Source organism: Grampus griseus (assembly GCF_964374135.1).
Source record: "Grampus griseus genome assembly, chromosome: 3".
Classification (NCBI taxonomy): domain Eukaryota; kingdom Metazoa; phylum Chordata; class Mammalia; order Artiodactyla; family Delphinidae; genus Grampus; species Grampus griseus.
In genome coordinates, this window is record NC_139019.1 from 105,628,187 (window position 1) to 105,645,231 (window position 17,045).

General features: G+C 39.9%; 1 protein-coding gene across 1 annotated transcript in view; it reads right to left on the reverse strand.

Moving 5' to 3' along the window:
• FBN2 (fibrillin 2) overlaps positions 1-17,045 on the reverse strand; it is a gene marked incomplete at both ends in the record, with an annotated part of 231,114 nt that overhangs the window by 62,609 nt on the left and 151,460 nt on the right. The window contains 7 exons of the mRNA XM_082652282.1: positions 521-646; positions 1,422-1,550; positions 5,946-6,071; positions 6,898-7,125; positions 9,740-9,865; positions 10,686-10,736; positions 11,329-11,466. Of these exons, the coding sequence (XP_082508408.1) occupies positions 521-646; positions 1,422-1,550; positions 5,946-6,071; positions 6,898-7,125; positions 9,740-9,865; positions 10,686-10,736; positions 11,329-11,466 (924 nt within the window). The remainder of the gene's footprint in view (positions 1-520; positions 647-1,421; positions 1,551-5,945; positions 6,072-6,897; positions 7,126-9,739; positions 9,866-10,685; positions 10,737-11,328; positions 11,467-17,045) is intronic.

Sequence of the window (17,045 nt, forward strand, 5' to 3'; positions counted from 1 at the left end):
GCCTATGGAACGCTTCTTCAAGACCAGCCGTGGTCGCACCTACATCCTCCGCCCCCCATCCCCGAGCTCAGGGCCGGTAAAGAGGCCTCAGTGCTTCTGTGAGGAGGGGGTTGGAGCGTGAGCTCACACACAGGTGAGCAGACCCTGTGATGACTGACATGGGGCACCGAGTGGATCCTTGTGCACAGGTGTGCACACAGGCAAACTATCAGGGAGCAGCCCTTCCAAGGGGAGCAGCTGTCCCATCCCAGCCGACCCGGAGGAGGGAACTACAAGGCCTGACACAGGGTCCCTCCCACAGGGTCCTTTCCAGTGCGCTTGTAACGAAAACGAGGGGAACTGGGGTAAGCATCTTCTAAAGACACAGCCTGAATCCAAATGTACAGACTCTGAATTCCCAAATTTTAATCTGTTAGATTTCACAGGCCCAAACCAACCAGTTCATGAGAATGACCTCTGAGCTTTATGATATTTACCAGTTGAACTGGGAGGGTTTTATGTGCTGAGGAGACAAACTCACCCACACAGTCCTCACGTGACGGTGACAGCTCATGTCCCAGTGGGCAGTCACACTGAAAGCTGCCCTCAGTGTTCACACAGGTGCCACCCCTACAAAGGAGAGGGTTACGTTCACATTCGTCAATGTCTGAAAGGTAAAAACGTGAGAGCCATTAAAGAACTCTGAGGAAAAAACGTTCACGCACACAGCATGGGAGAAAGATTCATTATCTGAGGTCATTGTGACTCAAACATGAGACATGGGTTAATAAGAGATGGGATAACGCTCTCCTCACTTTATGATCAGCAGATAAAAGGTTAAAGTTCTACTCTGAAAAGATAGTGAGCTATCAAGGCTTTTACTTGTATGAAATGAGCAGGCTCATGAGAGGTAAAAATAAACAATATTCGCTTTATATCACTCTAAGCTCCAGACACCATATGTCTCTATCTCTAATCAAAGTGAAAGAAAACTCTTAGATTGATCACTTTCTGTATCCCATGAGCTGAGTCCTATAAGTTGCTAAAAATCAAACGATGGGCTAAAAGGTGGGCAATGCCAAGAGTGTTTGTAATAACACCCAAGTAAGGAAAAGGACATGGGATTCGCATGACAATATAAATTTGGGGGTCACCACCCACTACCATACATTTTCAGTGACTCCCTCCTCAGCAGTTAGTCTGTGGTGACTTCAGATTCTATAAATAAGCAGAACCCAGTCTCAATATCTCACTGCCATTAAGGCACCGAGGGCCTGGGGCTCCCCAAGAGCTATCGAGGAGCGGATTTCCTGTCTGACACTTAGATCTGTTCTCTCTCTCACCACAGCTTCTTGCCAAGCATGCTGTTCACAGCTCTGAGACAGGCCAAGGTCGCACTAAGGAGTCTGTGCTACACCGGTTTGCAGACCCGAGCAGCTTACCCATGCAGTTCTTCATCATCATGAACCCGCTCTCGTAGCCTTCGAAGCACTCACACTCAAAGCTGCCCGGCGTGTTGACACAGATCCCACTCCCACAGAGGTCAGGAGAAATCCTGCACTCGTCAATGTCTAGTTCACAGGGTTTAAAAGAAATTCAGAAAACCAGAGTGAGATGAGAAGGTGTTAACAAACAGAGAGGTTTGGCCTTCCGAGCAAAAGTGCTGGAGGAAGCAGGGGCGAGCCGTAGAAGGATGCATTTTCAGGAGGTCACCTCGAGGGGGACAGGGCTGCAGGCATATTCCTTTCCCCAACTGCCAAAACTGTCACAGCCAATGGGCAGGGGGGCCCTTTTTGTCCTTAAGAATTCTGGAATTGTGGATTTCTCTTTGTGGCTTAGAAATGATAACAGAAGGATGAACCAAGCAACTGGGATATGAGCCGACCAAGGCAGGTGGCAAACGAGGAAGCAGTGGCCATATGGATGGAGTCCCATGCAAAACGCAAAGCCCACGCTGGTTCTGCTGCATTAGCCCATGTCCGCCCCTGGTGCGGGCGTGAGAGGGCTGCTGCCTCTGAGCAGGGGTGGCTAGCCGGCCACAGAGACAGCCTCAGAGGCAGATGCGACCACTGAACCCTGAGCCGGAGAACGCGCCTATATGGCAGGGCCGTGGAATATGCCCCAACTGTGTTTCTGCGTCATATTCAGACGGAAGAGCCTACTGATTTAATTTTAAAATTAAAAACAAACGATAATGATGGGCTTTTGCATTTGTCAATTTTTACATACTACAGTAAATAAGAATCTTTAATAGCAGCACTTAGACTCTCAAAAATAGGATTCTCTGAGAAATCTCCCATTCCTGAAATCAAGATTTTCAATAGAGCAGTATGTCTGTAAAATAAGATTAAGAAAACATGACTTGCTTAAATATTTTTGTCAGAGTGGGAAAAATGTTTTTGCCAGCATCTGTTTATTCTCGTGAATTTAAATTTTTAAGTTTTTCTATCACAGGATTTATAAATGGCTAATTTGCACACATTCTCTTGCGGGGGGTAGGGAGGGTAGTCTCAGCCCCTGCTTTCTCCCAGCTTTTGTTTTCTTTCTATTGATTTTTCCCAATTGCAGGACATACTGAAAAAATGCAGGTACTTTCTTTTAAACAAAAGTCTTAACAAAATTGATTGATTCAATTAAGCAGGTAATAATATGCACACTAATTCTCTTAATTTTTATCTATCAGTATCTAGGAACTGGTGATGAGAGCCATATGAAGAACACAGAATAAGTTCAATGGCAGAGGAGGGACAGATTTTGGCTGATGTGATGTGGTGGGAGCTGCATAGTGTAGATTATGAACTCTGGAACCAGATGACTGGGCACAAATCCCACTTCTGTCATCTTCTGGGTGTAGGGGCTTGGGAAAGTCACTTAATTTCTCTGTGCCTTAGTTTCTTTATCTGTAAAATGGGGCATGTAGTAGCACCTGCCTCATAGGAGTAAGTGAACCAATGTTTCTGAAGTGCTGAGAACAGTTCTTGTCTCATAAAGAGGGCAGTATATATGAAAGCTATTCGCTGTTAAGAATTAGCATTTTGGAGGAAGTGGCTTTTGAACTGATCCTGGAAGATGGCATAGAAATTCTAACTTTAAAGATGTAGAATAAATAGAAGGGCAAGAGATAAAATGCACAGATGAAGAAAACTAATGCATTTCAAAGAACATCAAGTCATAGAGAGGCTGATAATGGGTGCAAGTACAGGTAAGATAGGTACGGTTACTGAGGGCGCCAGCGTGGGGAGCAGAAGATGGGCCTTACATGCTGTGAAGAAGGGCAGTCAACCGTGTCCCACTGTCCTTTCACATTGCATCCCACAACACCGCAGTGCTCTCAACAAACTTCTCTTATACAGTATAAACGAGTTGAGTTTCAGAGCCATTAAGTGACTTGGCTAATTTCACACCAAAAACAGGGCAGTCAGAACTGGAAAACCTTCTTTATCTACGTCTAGGATCATCTAAGTCAATAGAAGTTGTTTTGAGGGAAGTTATACAATCCAAGCCCTGCTTTAGGATGAAAAACCTGGTGGTTGTGAAAATGAAGGATCTAATTGGAAACTTACTGGGGTGGGAGACGCTGGAGGAATCTGCAGTGTAGTAGAGACTGCGATGTGCTGCCCAGGTCCCCCTTCAAGAAGGAAGGACTCACGCGTCCTTGCCCTCAGCTGTCGGGACTGCGGCTGGCAGAAAGTCCTGAGGTGAGAACTGTCTTCAGGAAGCACCTCAGCTAAGCGGACCTTCCTCACAGTCACACCCCTTCTTGGGGCAGATGTATGCAAAGATTCATCATGCAGGTACATAAACACCTAGCCCCTCCGCCCTAATCAAGACAACTGTGATGTGCTTCCCAGATGCAGAGCTCCCGGGGCAGGTGGGCTGAGGACCACATTGGGATTGCATCACAGCCCACTTCTGCTTCCTTTCCCCCCCTCCCAAGACCAATCCTTAATAACCTTCGTGCCTGCTAATCTCTGCTCAATCTGTTTCCTGAGGAGCTGAACCTACAGCAGCAATAGTGTAGAAGAAATAGTACAAGTACTTGAAATAACCATTTTGATGGAAGAATATACATAACTTTTTCACTTTTCTATTGGGAGAGGGAGGTGTCAAAATTAAGTCTGAGGCTTCAATCCTGAGTGAAATGATACTATTAATATATCCAAGGAAGTCCCTAGGCAGAGGAAGGGGGGTGGGACAAAGGGAGACGAAAACAAAGAGTAACTGTCCAGATGGGAGTTAGAAATGCAGGAGTGGAACTCAGGAGGACTAGAGAGCTATAGATGGCACCTAGGAGTCAGCTCAACAGAGGCTATCCAAAAAGGCGTGATGGTAGATGCAATTCTGAGAGGCAGAATGTTGAGAAAGCAGAGCATTTTGGAAAATGCCCAAGGGATGGAAAATGCCAAAGACAAGAAGAATCTGGGAAGATTAGAGATGGAACATCATAGTCATGATAGGACAACTCAGACGGGAAATACCATGGAAGCTAAGAGAGAAGAAAATCAAGGAGGGGGTTGGCCAGAGGTCAAGGAGAATATGCACTGAGAGAAAGATTTTTTTGAACTTGGCAAAGGTGTTTTTTAAGAGTATATATATATGTGCCTGAAGGAGGGAGGTCAGCATTCAGGGGCTACAAAGCAAATGGTTACTTAAAAGAGAGGAATGAGAGGTGAAAGTAGGAAAAGAGCATGGTAGCTTGAGGGAAAAGGAGGGCTGAGGAGACGCTCTGCACTTGTTTACAGGTCTAGGGAAAGAAACCAGTAAAGAGGGGGAGATGCCAGAGAGAGAGGAGTGAACTCCGCTAAGAAGGGCCTGGAGAAGAAAGAGGGAAGGAGAGTGAAAGCAGAGAGTTTCGCTGGAAAATTGCAGAAGAACATCACATTTCCTTCTCTGGAAATGGAGGAGAGAGTAGGGCTGGAAAAGGACATTTTATACCAGAGAAGAGGGTGTGTGAGAAGGGTCCTGGCAATCAGGTTTGACTTCAATAAAGAAGAAAAGGAATGAATAGCGATACGAGAGGGTGTGTAAGCCAGAAGAGGTTTAGAAGTGCCGCTAAGAGAAATTTATTAAGGGACGTAAAGAGGTGAATACAAGTATCGCTCAGCAGCAGCAAAGGCCTGGTTGGGGGCAAATGCAGGGACCTCGGTCACCTTTTCTCAGGCTCTCCCCACCAAGTTCAGCAGCCCCGAATGGAGAAAACAGTGGTGAGGGGGTTAGGAGTCGGGGATCGGCATGGAAGGCACGGCAGAAAGACAAGACGGCAGAACTCCACACGACCAGATGGATAGTTGTGAAATGCTCAGGGGATAGTCTAGGCTGGGGAGGGCCAGGAGTGAATCACTAGGATCCTATGGAGTACGAAGCTAGGAAGAAGTCAAGAGAGACACTTCAATGGAGATCAGGAACGCGTAGTGGGGGCAGGAGAAAAGGGAAAATTCCAAAGAGAATATGTAAAACGAGAGTTCTGAAAACAAGACCTTGGAGACATACTTCAAGTGTTTGGAATAATTTGTTATATTACCTAATAGAAAAACTTGGAATTTTGTGTATTTTCTTAGAGAGAAGGATAAGGGTATGGATATGGATTGTGACTGAAGCATAATATTAAGAAAACTGCCCACAGATGAGGAAAATAAGTTACAACTTCTCTATTACAAACCTTAAAATTTGTAACAGAATGTCAAGTTTATACAAGTGTTGATTTAATGGCTATATTCTTTAGTACTCATATATTCTGAAAATCCTATTGTTATACTGTTCTTGTAGGTAGCACAGATATTATTTTCATGCTCTTTTGCAGCTCTCTCACAAGTTTGCTGGAGAAGTGGTTTAGGCATCAGGAAAAGGAAATAAAAAGAACAATGTACATGTTCCTAGTGAGAAGATGGGCTTTTAAAGGCAGTACTTCCCAATAGCAAAAGAAAGAGAGCCAAGGTTTACCCAGTACAACAGAAGAATAGTCTCACCTGTGCAGTTTCTTTCCTCCAAGTCTAAAGCAAAGCCACTATTGCAACGGCACTTGAAACTTCCAATTGTATTCCTGCACTTTCCATACGTGCACATCCCAGGGAATGTTTTGCATTCATTGATATCTACAGGCAGAACAGAGCTGGAATGTAGAGCCAGTTGATATAAAAGAGTAGGTCCAGCTTATCCTTAAGCTGGGATGAAGTGAGAGCATGGCATGGACATATATACACTACCAAATGTAAAACAGATAGCTAGTGGGAAGCAGCTGCATAGCACAGGGAGACCAGCTCGGTGCTTTGTGACCACCTAGAGGGCTGGGATAGGGAGGGTGGGAGGGAGGCTCAAGAGGGAGGGGATATGGGGATATATGTATACGTATAGCTGATTCACTTTGTTATACAGCAGAAACTAACACACCATTGTCAAGCAATTATACTCCAATAAAGATGTTAAAAAATAAAAGGGTAGGTCCATCATTTTAAGTTAAAAATCTAACATGATGGAAAAGAATGTACTCAAGTAAAAATGGGGGATATCAAATTTTTCAATGATTACATTGATGCCACACAGGAAGTGCCAACTGTGAAAAAGATTCTGTATTTTTACTGAACAGTTCTGATCCTTTTATTTCTATTTGTTTTGTAAAGTTTAGGGGAGATAGAGAACTTTTTGCAACATCAGGGCTGCATCTCATCAGGCTGTGCTGAGGAAAGCAGCAGTACAGTAGAAGGCTGTAAGAAAAGTGAGATTAGCTGTCTTTTTTAGTATCTTCACTTCAACACCAACTTGTACAGGTGATTTATACTCCTGGGCCATAAGGCTGGTTGCATGTTTTGTTTAACAAAGAAAATAAAGTGGGAAATCAAATGTTTAAGGCAAAATCAATCTTCAGAGAATGCGGAAGGTGAGCTTTAGTGCAGAGAGACCAAATGCGCTGCTGACGGTTACCTTTGTAAAATGGCCTCCCAGTAAGAACGTCCCCTCTGTTAGCAAAGCCAGGCCCCCGGGGGCACAGGGTCTCGTACTCCGTGGTGCCAGGTTTGGGGCACTCCTCACACTCAGTGCCCCAAGCCGCCCCGACTGCACAGCAGCAGGCATCCATGCGGAACTTCCCAGGAACAGGACGGACGCATTCATCCTCATCCCACTTCAAGTAACACTGCTCCATGCGGATATCTACAGGGAGAGGGAACCACAGTTTGAGATTAAGCTGTAAGATGCACTGAACATTCACATACCAAATACCTGCTTAGGCCCTGGGATGAGGCCAGGCCCTGGAGACACACTAATGAGCAGGAGACAGAGTCCCTGACCTCCTGAAATGGATACCATAATGACAGTCATTTAAAGAGAGAACAGGTGGGTTCTCCTTCAGTGTCACCTAATTCTCACCTGACACCTTCAGGAAGAAAAGGTTCCCTTGGGATAAGATTCCTTCTTATCATCAGCTATGATCCTTTTTTTGTATCACTGACATCAGAAAGAACAAATAACTTTAGCATATTTTAGGGCCACTGAAATATGAGCAATTCTGTGATTAGTGGGGGGAAAAAAGCATTTGAATCACATATGTTAAAAGTTATAAGAGCCTGGTAGAGTAATCCTGTGCCTTTACTACTGAGTTTCATATCAATATTTACATCAGGAATCAAAACACTGTCAACATATGGCCTGTGAATGTTTTGATTTTAATATTAATTTTGGAAACCTTTGGATAGTACATGTGCTTTACAGTTTGTTGCAGTCTTCACTACTCCTTATTACCACCTCACTCATTTATGTTAACTTCTTGGCCCCTGCAAGCATCTGAGTTTGATTTAGATCAACTTCTATCAGAGCAGTTTATCTCTTTTGTTCTCAGAATATTTTCCATTTTCATATGCCAATCTCTTGAAACCTTCTCACATTCACAGCCACGGTAAGTTATTGTAGCAAAATCTAAGTAGTGACAAAAAGCATTTAACGATAAAGATGTTAAAAAAAGAAGCATTTAACAGAAGTACAAGGATGAAGAATCCGATATATCCTCTTAGAATATTACAAAGGCATGATTTTGAGTGATATTACTGAGAATTTATTTTGCTGAGTGATAATTTAAAATCAATGATATAAATTCATATATAGCATCATTTAGTTACTGAAGGCAATTTGATTTCATTAGTTATTGGACCATACTGATACTTTGTCATCTTCAAAAGATACTTTACATTTTTCTAAACTTTGGAGATAATTTAAGAATAAAACTCCAAAAAGAAGTTTTCTTTATAATTGGACTTTGGATATTATAATTTCTAAACAATTCCATATGATTTTTTTTCCAAATGATTTTACAGTCATACTTTGTATCCAAATTTAAATATGCTGTCAAAACTTAGTTTAAAATAAAATTTGTGTTAATTATAATAACTAAACTGTATGCTGTTGCAAACTTTTTTCCTACTACTAATTTTAAAAATCCCTGTTTTTAAAATACTTTAAAGATCTTTGAATAGAATAGTTTAAAAATATTTATTATAGAGTTTTGGAATAATTTTTAATATATAATTTTTTGAATACTTAGTTAATATATAATTTTAGAATACCTATTTAAATACCTTGAAGATCTTGGAATATAATACTACCATTGCTCACACTTTGTCTACAAGCTTAAATTTCAAATACAAGCCTATGTAAAGTTATTTTACAAACTAAAAACTTACTGTTTCATAAGATATTGGGAAAAAATCCTTTAAGTAAATAAAAAATTGTTCGGAGACAACACAGAATCAATAGAAGTTTCTCTTTCAATCATGAAACTTAAGTTTAGTCAAGAATAATGCTGATAAAAAATAAAGTCAGCTAGGCATTTCTATAATACAATGCTGACAGAAAGAGCTTCCTTATTTAAAATCTTTAGAAAATAAAGCATTAAGAAAATTTAAATTCTGAAGTTGGTAAAGGAAGAGGTAGGATCAGTCAATGTTTTCACACAGAAGCCACATCCAAACTTTGCCATGACTTTCCCCCCTGTCTTGTCAAGGAGCATAGCTGCAATGGGCTGGTAAATGTTAAACTTCAAACGCGAGTCTCCCATTTTTTTCTATGTTCAAAATATACATAGTTCTCTTCTTCCACTGACTCAGTGTGAAAGACTAAACAGTCTAAAATATCTGATTAAAGAACTTATAATTTGTGTGTGTGTGTGAAAGTTGGGACTCAAAAATATATTTGTACGGCCCACGCTCATAGAAGCATTATTCACAACAGCTGAAACCCAAGCATCCATCGACAGATGAGTAGACAAATAAAATGTGGTACATATATACAATGGAACACCACTCAGCCTGAGGAAGGAGAGAAATACTGATACATGCTACAACATGGATGAACCTTTAAGACACCACACTAAATGAAACAAGCCAGTCACAGGAGGACAAATATCGTATGATTCCTTTCCTATGAGGCACTTAGAGTAGTCAAATTCATAGAGACAGAAAGTAGAAGCATGGATGCCAGGGGCTGGGAGAGGGATAAATGGGGTGTTAGTGTTTAATAGGTACAGAGTTTCAGTCGGGGAAGATGAATTTTTGAGATAAATTTGAGAGTATACTAACTTTCTGTATTATACAGAAACCATTTCATTTAAATTCATTCACTTGAAAAATATCCTCTGGTGAGTTTCCCCCAAATATCTCACTTAAAGCAAGTTTTCCAGCTATAGACCAAATAGTTTTGGTCAGGCCACTCTCCAAAAAAATAAGAAAATTCATGCTTGGTTTCATGCATAAAACACAAGACAGCATGGACTTACCCAAACACACACGGCCAGTTCCATCCAACGTAAGGCCTTCAGGGCACTCACAATGAAAAGATCCTTTGCTGTTAACACAGCGTCCATTTGGGCAAACGCCAGGAAACACCTCACACTCATTAACGTCTGCAGGGAAATGAAGCAAGCAGAGAGAAAAAGATGTTACAAGTAGAAAAAGCAGGTGTAGTCTTACTTCCTGTATAGCATATTCATTCTGCAATACAATGTGGATTATTACTTGAGTTAAGCAGAAATATTCCACAACGAAGCCACCGGGTTTCCTGGGTACCAGCTGTGAAAACTACCACAGTCTTGCCCGTCCATAAAACACATCCCAGACATACACCTTTGCCAGCTGTTCTGTGCCTTAAAGGCTAGTGATGTCCTCACAAAAATTCATCCAACAGCATAAAGAGGAGAAATGGGAAATTCTAAGCTGTTTCCTAAGAATATTATTCTAAAACATTTGTTGACTACATCTAGTATTTTTATTGAAATTCCAAGGTTTTTGAAAGTGATAAATATCTCCAAAGTGTGAGAGTGAATGTTAATTTTTTTTTATTAATTTTAAATTCTTTTTTTTTTTTAAACCCCACATTTGTTTATTTATTTATTTTTTTGGCTGTGTTGGGTCTTTGTTTCTGTGCGAGGGCTTTCTCTAGTTGTGGCAAGCGGGGGCCACTCTTCATCGCGGTGTGCGGGCCTCTCACTATCGCGGCCTCTCTTGTTGCGGAGCACAGGCTCCAGACGCGCAGGCTCAGCAGTTGTGGCTCACGGGCCTAGTCACTCCGCGGCATGTACGATCTTCCCAGACCAGGGCTCGAACCCGTGTCCCCTGCATTAGCAGGAAGATTCTCAACCTCTGTGCCACCAGGGAAGCCCCAGTGAATGTTAATTTTAAATACTGCTCTAAAGACTTAACAATGTCATTCAAGAATGCACCCACCTTCACAAGTAACACCTTTAATCCTGGCAAACCCTCTTGGGCAAGCTGTATCTGTGAGAACAAAGGACACATTTTTAATTCATTACAAAAAACACAACTGTCTTAAGCTCAAGAAACAGTATAATGGAATCTAAATTGAACTAAATAAAAACCACAATCTGGGCTTTAGAGGCAAAGGACTCCAGCTGCCCTCTGTTCAATTCAGTGGAGCACATGACATGCTGTGGTAACTCCATTGGTGTTGACCCATATTGAGATTCTCATAATTTTTCCTACAATTTCCTTTTGCTTTCACACTGTCAACCAAATCACAAGTAAACAAAAGATTTAGAGAAAAGAGACATCATGCTCTACCGGGACACATGCAAATAAGAATATTGGAGGATACTGATAGTCACCCAGTAGCTAAATTCTAGTTGATTCCCTTCCTTATCCAAACTATTCAGAAGGTCTGCTTATAGTAAAAGGATAAACCAAATACATATTTCAAGAAGTGAATACATTTTACCAGAAAAGACAACATGTTGGGGAGGGTAATGATCTTATGGTCTGCCTCATGGTGGAAATATACAGAGAAAGAGATGCCTATTGAGGAAGAAGCTTTCCGATGCGAAGCCCAGAAGCCCGCTGGCCAGGCTCCTACCTAGTTCACATCGCTCACAGGGGCTCCCCCAGGCAGCCCCGAGGGTGGCGCAGCATTCGGATTTCAGAGTGGCTCCGTTAATGTTCACCTCACAGCGGTTGTCCTGGATGTTGAGCCAACACGTCCCTTTCAGGCTGTCTGAAAAGGAATAGGAAATAGTGGGGAGCTCTCATCTCTGAAGAAAACAGAACTCAGTTCTATACACCAAAGGCATTATTTAATAGTATTAAAAAACAAAACCTTATTTAAAAAACTTTTTTATAGACATTTACACGTACATGCATTTAAATATAGCATATTACATACATGAAAATTAAATATGGTACTGTATATATTTCACACGATATGATAATTAATACAATTATATCTATGGGTATTCCAGGAGCAGCTGCTACTGCCCACGATTTCGTACTGGGATTTGCAAATACAGGGCATTACTGTTATAAGATCATTACTTGTATGAAAAATATTCATAAGACTTATTCTTTATGGCAGATACTTTGATATTTAAGATTTTATCAAATAACATTCTCCAAATAATCTCCTTCTCTCCTAATTCCCCACCAAATAAACCACACACAATTTCCGTTCTGTTGGAGAGAAGCCAGTGTCTCTCCAACCGAAGATAATTATTTGATGAATAATTTGAATAAAAGAAATCTTAAAGATAAAAAAAATAAACATCACTCATAAAACCACCATTAAGACACACCAAGGCTAATATTTGATGTATTTTCTTTCAGGCATCTTTCTATAATACATATGTATAGCCTTATCTCTAGTTCAAAACGTAACACGTTTATGATAAACTACTTGAAGAAATAGCAGAGAAAATATAAAAATCACCTGTAATCTAACCATCCAGAGGCAACTACTCCTAACTTTTTATACTATGTTTCTACATCAGATTTAAGTTCTTCCTTAAATGCCCATTAAAAAGCCAATTTTGAAGCAGAGAAAAGGAATCCAAAGTTGACATGGCAAATATTAACTGGGTAAAATAAATCATATGTGAAGTTTTCCTTGCAGTACTGTGGCTCTCAGTTTACTGTGCATAACATTACCAAGCTTCTTGTTAAAATGCAGACTCACAAGTTTCCAGGTGTGTGGCCCAGGAGTCTGCATTTGACAAGCTCCTGAGGTGATCCCTCTGCAGATGATATGTAAAACAATTTAATAAAGCTTAATAGCGTAGTGTGGTCACAGTCTTGGAAAACAATAAAGAAAAAGGCTATTCCTACAGTATTTTTTTTTTCATTTTTTAAAATAGACTTTAATTTTTAGAGCAGTCTTAGGTTCACAGCAAAACTGAGCATAAAGTACAGAGTTCCCATATACTCCCTGCCCCCTCACACACACAGCCTTCCCCACTATCAATATCCCACATCAGAGTGGTACATTTTTTACAGTCAATGACTCTATACTGCTATGAATATCGTGTACAGGTTTTTGGGTGGACATAAATTTCAGGTCATTTGAATAAATACGAATGAGTGCAATTGCTGGGGTGTATGGTAAGAGTATGTTTAGTTTTATAAGAAACATCCAAACTGTCTCCAATGTGGCTGTACCATTTTGCATTCCCACCAACAATGAATAAGTTATTGTTGTTCTACATCCTTGTCAGCATTTGGTGTTCTCAGTGTTTTGGATTTTCACCATTCTAGTAGGTGTGCAGTGGTGTCTCATTGTTTTAACTTGCATTTCGCTAATGAAATATTATGTGGGCATTTTTTCATATGCTTATTTGCCATCTGTATATCTTCTTTGGTGAAGTATCTGTTAAGATCTTTAGCTTATTTTCTAATTAGGTTGTTAGTTTTCTTATTGTTGAGTTTTAAGAGCTCTTTATATTTCAGATAACAGTCTTTTTATCGGATATGTCTTTTGCAAATATTTTCTTCCAGTTTGTGGCTTGGCTTCTTATTCTCTTGACCATATCTTTTGCAGAGCAGAAGTTTTTAATTTTAATGAAGCCTGATTTATTAATTACTTCTTTCATGACTCATGCTCTTGGTGTTGTATCCAAGTCATTAGCAAACTTAAGGTCATAATAAATTAATATAAACATAGACATTACACCCTTCACAAAAATTAACTCAAAATGCATCACAGACCTAAATGTAAACTACAGTATTTACTTTAAAACTCATCTAATAATAAGGTCAAATAAAGTTATACTGCTAAAATCAACAATAAAAAAAAATACAGGGCTTCCCTGGTGGTGCAGTGGTTGAGAGTCCGCCTGCCAATGCAGGGGACACGGTGGGTTCATGTCTCGGTCCGGGAAGATCCCACATGCCACGGAGCGGCTGGGCCCGTGAGCCATGGCCGCTGAGCCTGCGTGTCCAGAGCCTGTGCTCCGCAACGGGAGAGGCCACAACAGTGAGAGGCCCGCGTACCGCAAAAAAAAAACGAAAAAACAACCAGAAACACAGAAAGGGAATTGCAGTGAAACTGGCAGGCCCATGAAGGGAGACGTTGTAATCTGATTCCCTATGGAACAAGGTAGTGGGTAAGAGGACATTATCTACAACCCAAGCCCTCTCGGTCAGAGGATAAAACAAAACAAACAATTCTGTCCTTGACGGAATACAAAAAGTTATGGGGCAAGGCTGTGGGGAAGAAATAGGCGGTCCGTTTGCTTTTTTCTGTTTTGAGATTCAGTTTGGATAAAAACTGTATGCAAATGAAAAAGATTTGCTCAAATGCATTTGTATCAGGTCTCAAATTACAGGTTTTTTAGAGGCTTAAACCTGTACATTCCATAGCACAGAGGAAACTGAGATGCTTGTGTAAGGCTACTGTGTATTGAAATGGTCTTTTAAGGACTGGGTTAATTACTGATTTATCACCTTGGCTGTAGTCATTTTAAGTAAGATATATTGTAATAATATTTGCTAATATTTATTGAGGTAGCAACAAGCACTGTTAAAAGCTTTCTATGTATTAGTTTATTTACCCATTAAAACAACCCTATAAGGTGTGAACAACTTTCAGATGAGAAAACTGAGGCACAGGGGTCAACTAATTTACCCAAGTAAGGTCACCCAGCTAGGAGAGAGGGTCAGCATCAAGATTCAAACCTGCGTTGTATGATTTCAGAGGCTTTACTCTGCTTCTGTAGGCTGGTATTGTATCAACACTGAAAAGTCCCCAAATCCATCCATACATACACATATACAATCCATCTCTATCTCCTGACTGTTTTTTCTTTTGTGTGTGTACCTATATACCTACACACACACACACACACACACACATACACACACACACACAGAGTCACAATATAGACGTAGTTATATAGTCAGAGGTTGGTTAAGATCTCTGAAAAAAATAAAGCAGGGAAAGCAGATAAGCTAGAGGCTACAGTAAAAATCAAGAAGAGAAATAATGGTGGCTTGGACTGGGGGTTGTTGATCTTGGTGGTGAGAAGTGGTTGAAATATGGATAAACTTTAAGTACAATCAATAGGATTTACTGATGGATTAAATGTGCAGTTTGAGAGAAAGGCATCAAGGATGACTCCAGGATTTTAGAGGCTGGCAATTACAAGAATGGAGTTACCATTTGACAAGACAGAAATGATTCTAGGAGACACAGATTTAAGCTGAAAGATAGAAATTTGCTAAGTCTGAAATGTCAACTAGACACCCAAATGGAGACACTGTGCAGATAATTAGAAATACAAGTCTGAAATTAGCAGACAGATTAAGGATGGAGAGAGAAATGTGAGTCAATGTAGAGGCCATCTAAGCATGAGTGTAAGACAGAGAAGCAAAGAGGTCCAAGGACTGACCTGTGAGACATTTCAAATTGGAAAACAGGAGAATATGAAAGATTTAACAAAGGAAACTGAGAAAACAGGCCAGAAAAGTAAAAGGAAAAGAAGAGGAGGCCATAAATGAAAAAATTCTTGAGAAGGGATGAGTGATGAACGGTGCTAAACGCTGCTAATAGGCTAAGATGAGGAGCATTGCGCCTGTCATGTCCATGCCCAGAATGCAGATCCAAGCCAAAGATGAGGGAGATTGGACTAGATTATGCAGAGCTATCAGATGTGAGCAGTGTAATGCAGGAAAGATTAACCAAATTTATTGTTCTATTATATTTAATCATTTCAACCAGCATACAGCAGTCTCTTCAAGTAGTTTCTAGAACAGTTCAAGATTGGTTTATACTTAGGAAGTTTGCATAATATCTTCTAAATCCCTAAATATTCTTTGTATCTAACTAATTCATGTACATTCTGACAATTTTAAAGTTTTAATTATATCAGGGAATTTTTATCCAGTTCTAAATTTAGAGATTTGGCCCCTACCAAGAACAGCTTGCAGGCTAATTACTGATTAAAGCCATTTGACAGTCCTATTAAAAAGTACATTCATAATATTTCCTAAGTATATTTTACTATTAACTCCCTTTTTAAAACTAGAATTCTGTTTTTAATAAAAAAAGAAGAAAAAATGATGTCTAAAATTTTAAAATATTAAGTAAATTTCTTTCTGAGCAGCTTTAGGCTGGGATATTCAAATATGATCACAATGAATGAAAACACGTAACACGTTGGCTGAGAAAAATATGGCGGTGTTTAGGTGTCCAACATAATGACTTGGAAATAGAAAGTCTTTGTTCCTTTTCATTAATAACTATAATGGTAAAGGCCAAAATCATAGACATGTTTATGACAAAGCAAAAACTAAGATATCTTTGATGCCCAAGTGGCATACAGAGTTAGTTTTCTGAGACATTAATTGACTAATGCTGAGTTCATTTCCTTCGCATAATAAAACGAGTCTATCTCAGTTGGAAACTGTGGCTTAGCAAAAATATTTCTGCCTTACCAGATCCAACCCACACGTCCTCCCCCCAAACCAGGAATTCTGTGAGAAAAAAAAGTAATGCCCTAGGCAGATGGCAGTCTATTTCCTAGTATGGAGAGCTGAGCAAGGCTCAAATTTCACTAGCTGTACCTCACTGGGAGATGAAGAGTTGGCATTTCCAAAGGGAAGGTTTTCATTGAAACTTTGGACTTGGTCAGTTCTCCTCCTGTGACAAACAGGTACTCTAAGCATCCAGCTAAATATTGCTAGCATCAGACATAATACTGAAAATACTATTGTCTTTGGAAAATACTAAATTGAAAATTGATATTGAATAAATAACAAACAAAAACAGCCAATTTATTTGGCACTATGTAAAACTGAAACATCTCCCTAACTACTTGGAAATATATATTTAGTTCCCTTTAAAGGTGGATACTAGGTAATAATATGAAGTATGTATACTTAGCCAGTGTAGCCATAGACACTAGAAGCAGGAAAGAATGACTGGGATCGGTTTTTCCCTTACATATGCTAAACGGTTGCTTATAGTGATAGATCAGACTATTTCATTTTATATATCTCCTGTCGTCAAAAACTGACCTTATATGTTTTGAGATACATTGAAAGATGTCTTGGAAGTTTTGGAATCTTTCTCTCTTAGAGATTTCCCAAAGCAAGAAAACAGTTATCTTCTCTTCCTTGGAGCTCATAAATTTATGATTGATGGGAGAAATGAAAAAAAACAATAAATTCTTTCTATTTGTTTAAAGTTTAAACTCTTCAAATTCTTGTTAACTGAGTCCAAATGCGATCACATTTCTGTTTACCATTGAAGGTTGTTTATAAAATGTATGCAGTAAGGATTTGATTGTATTGATGCCTAAGGCATTC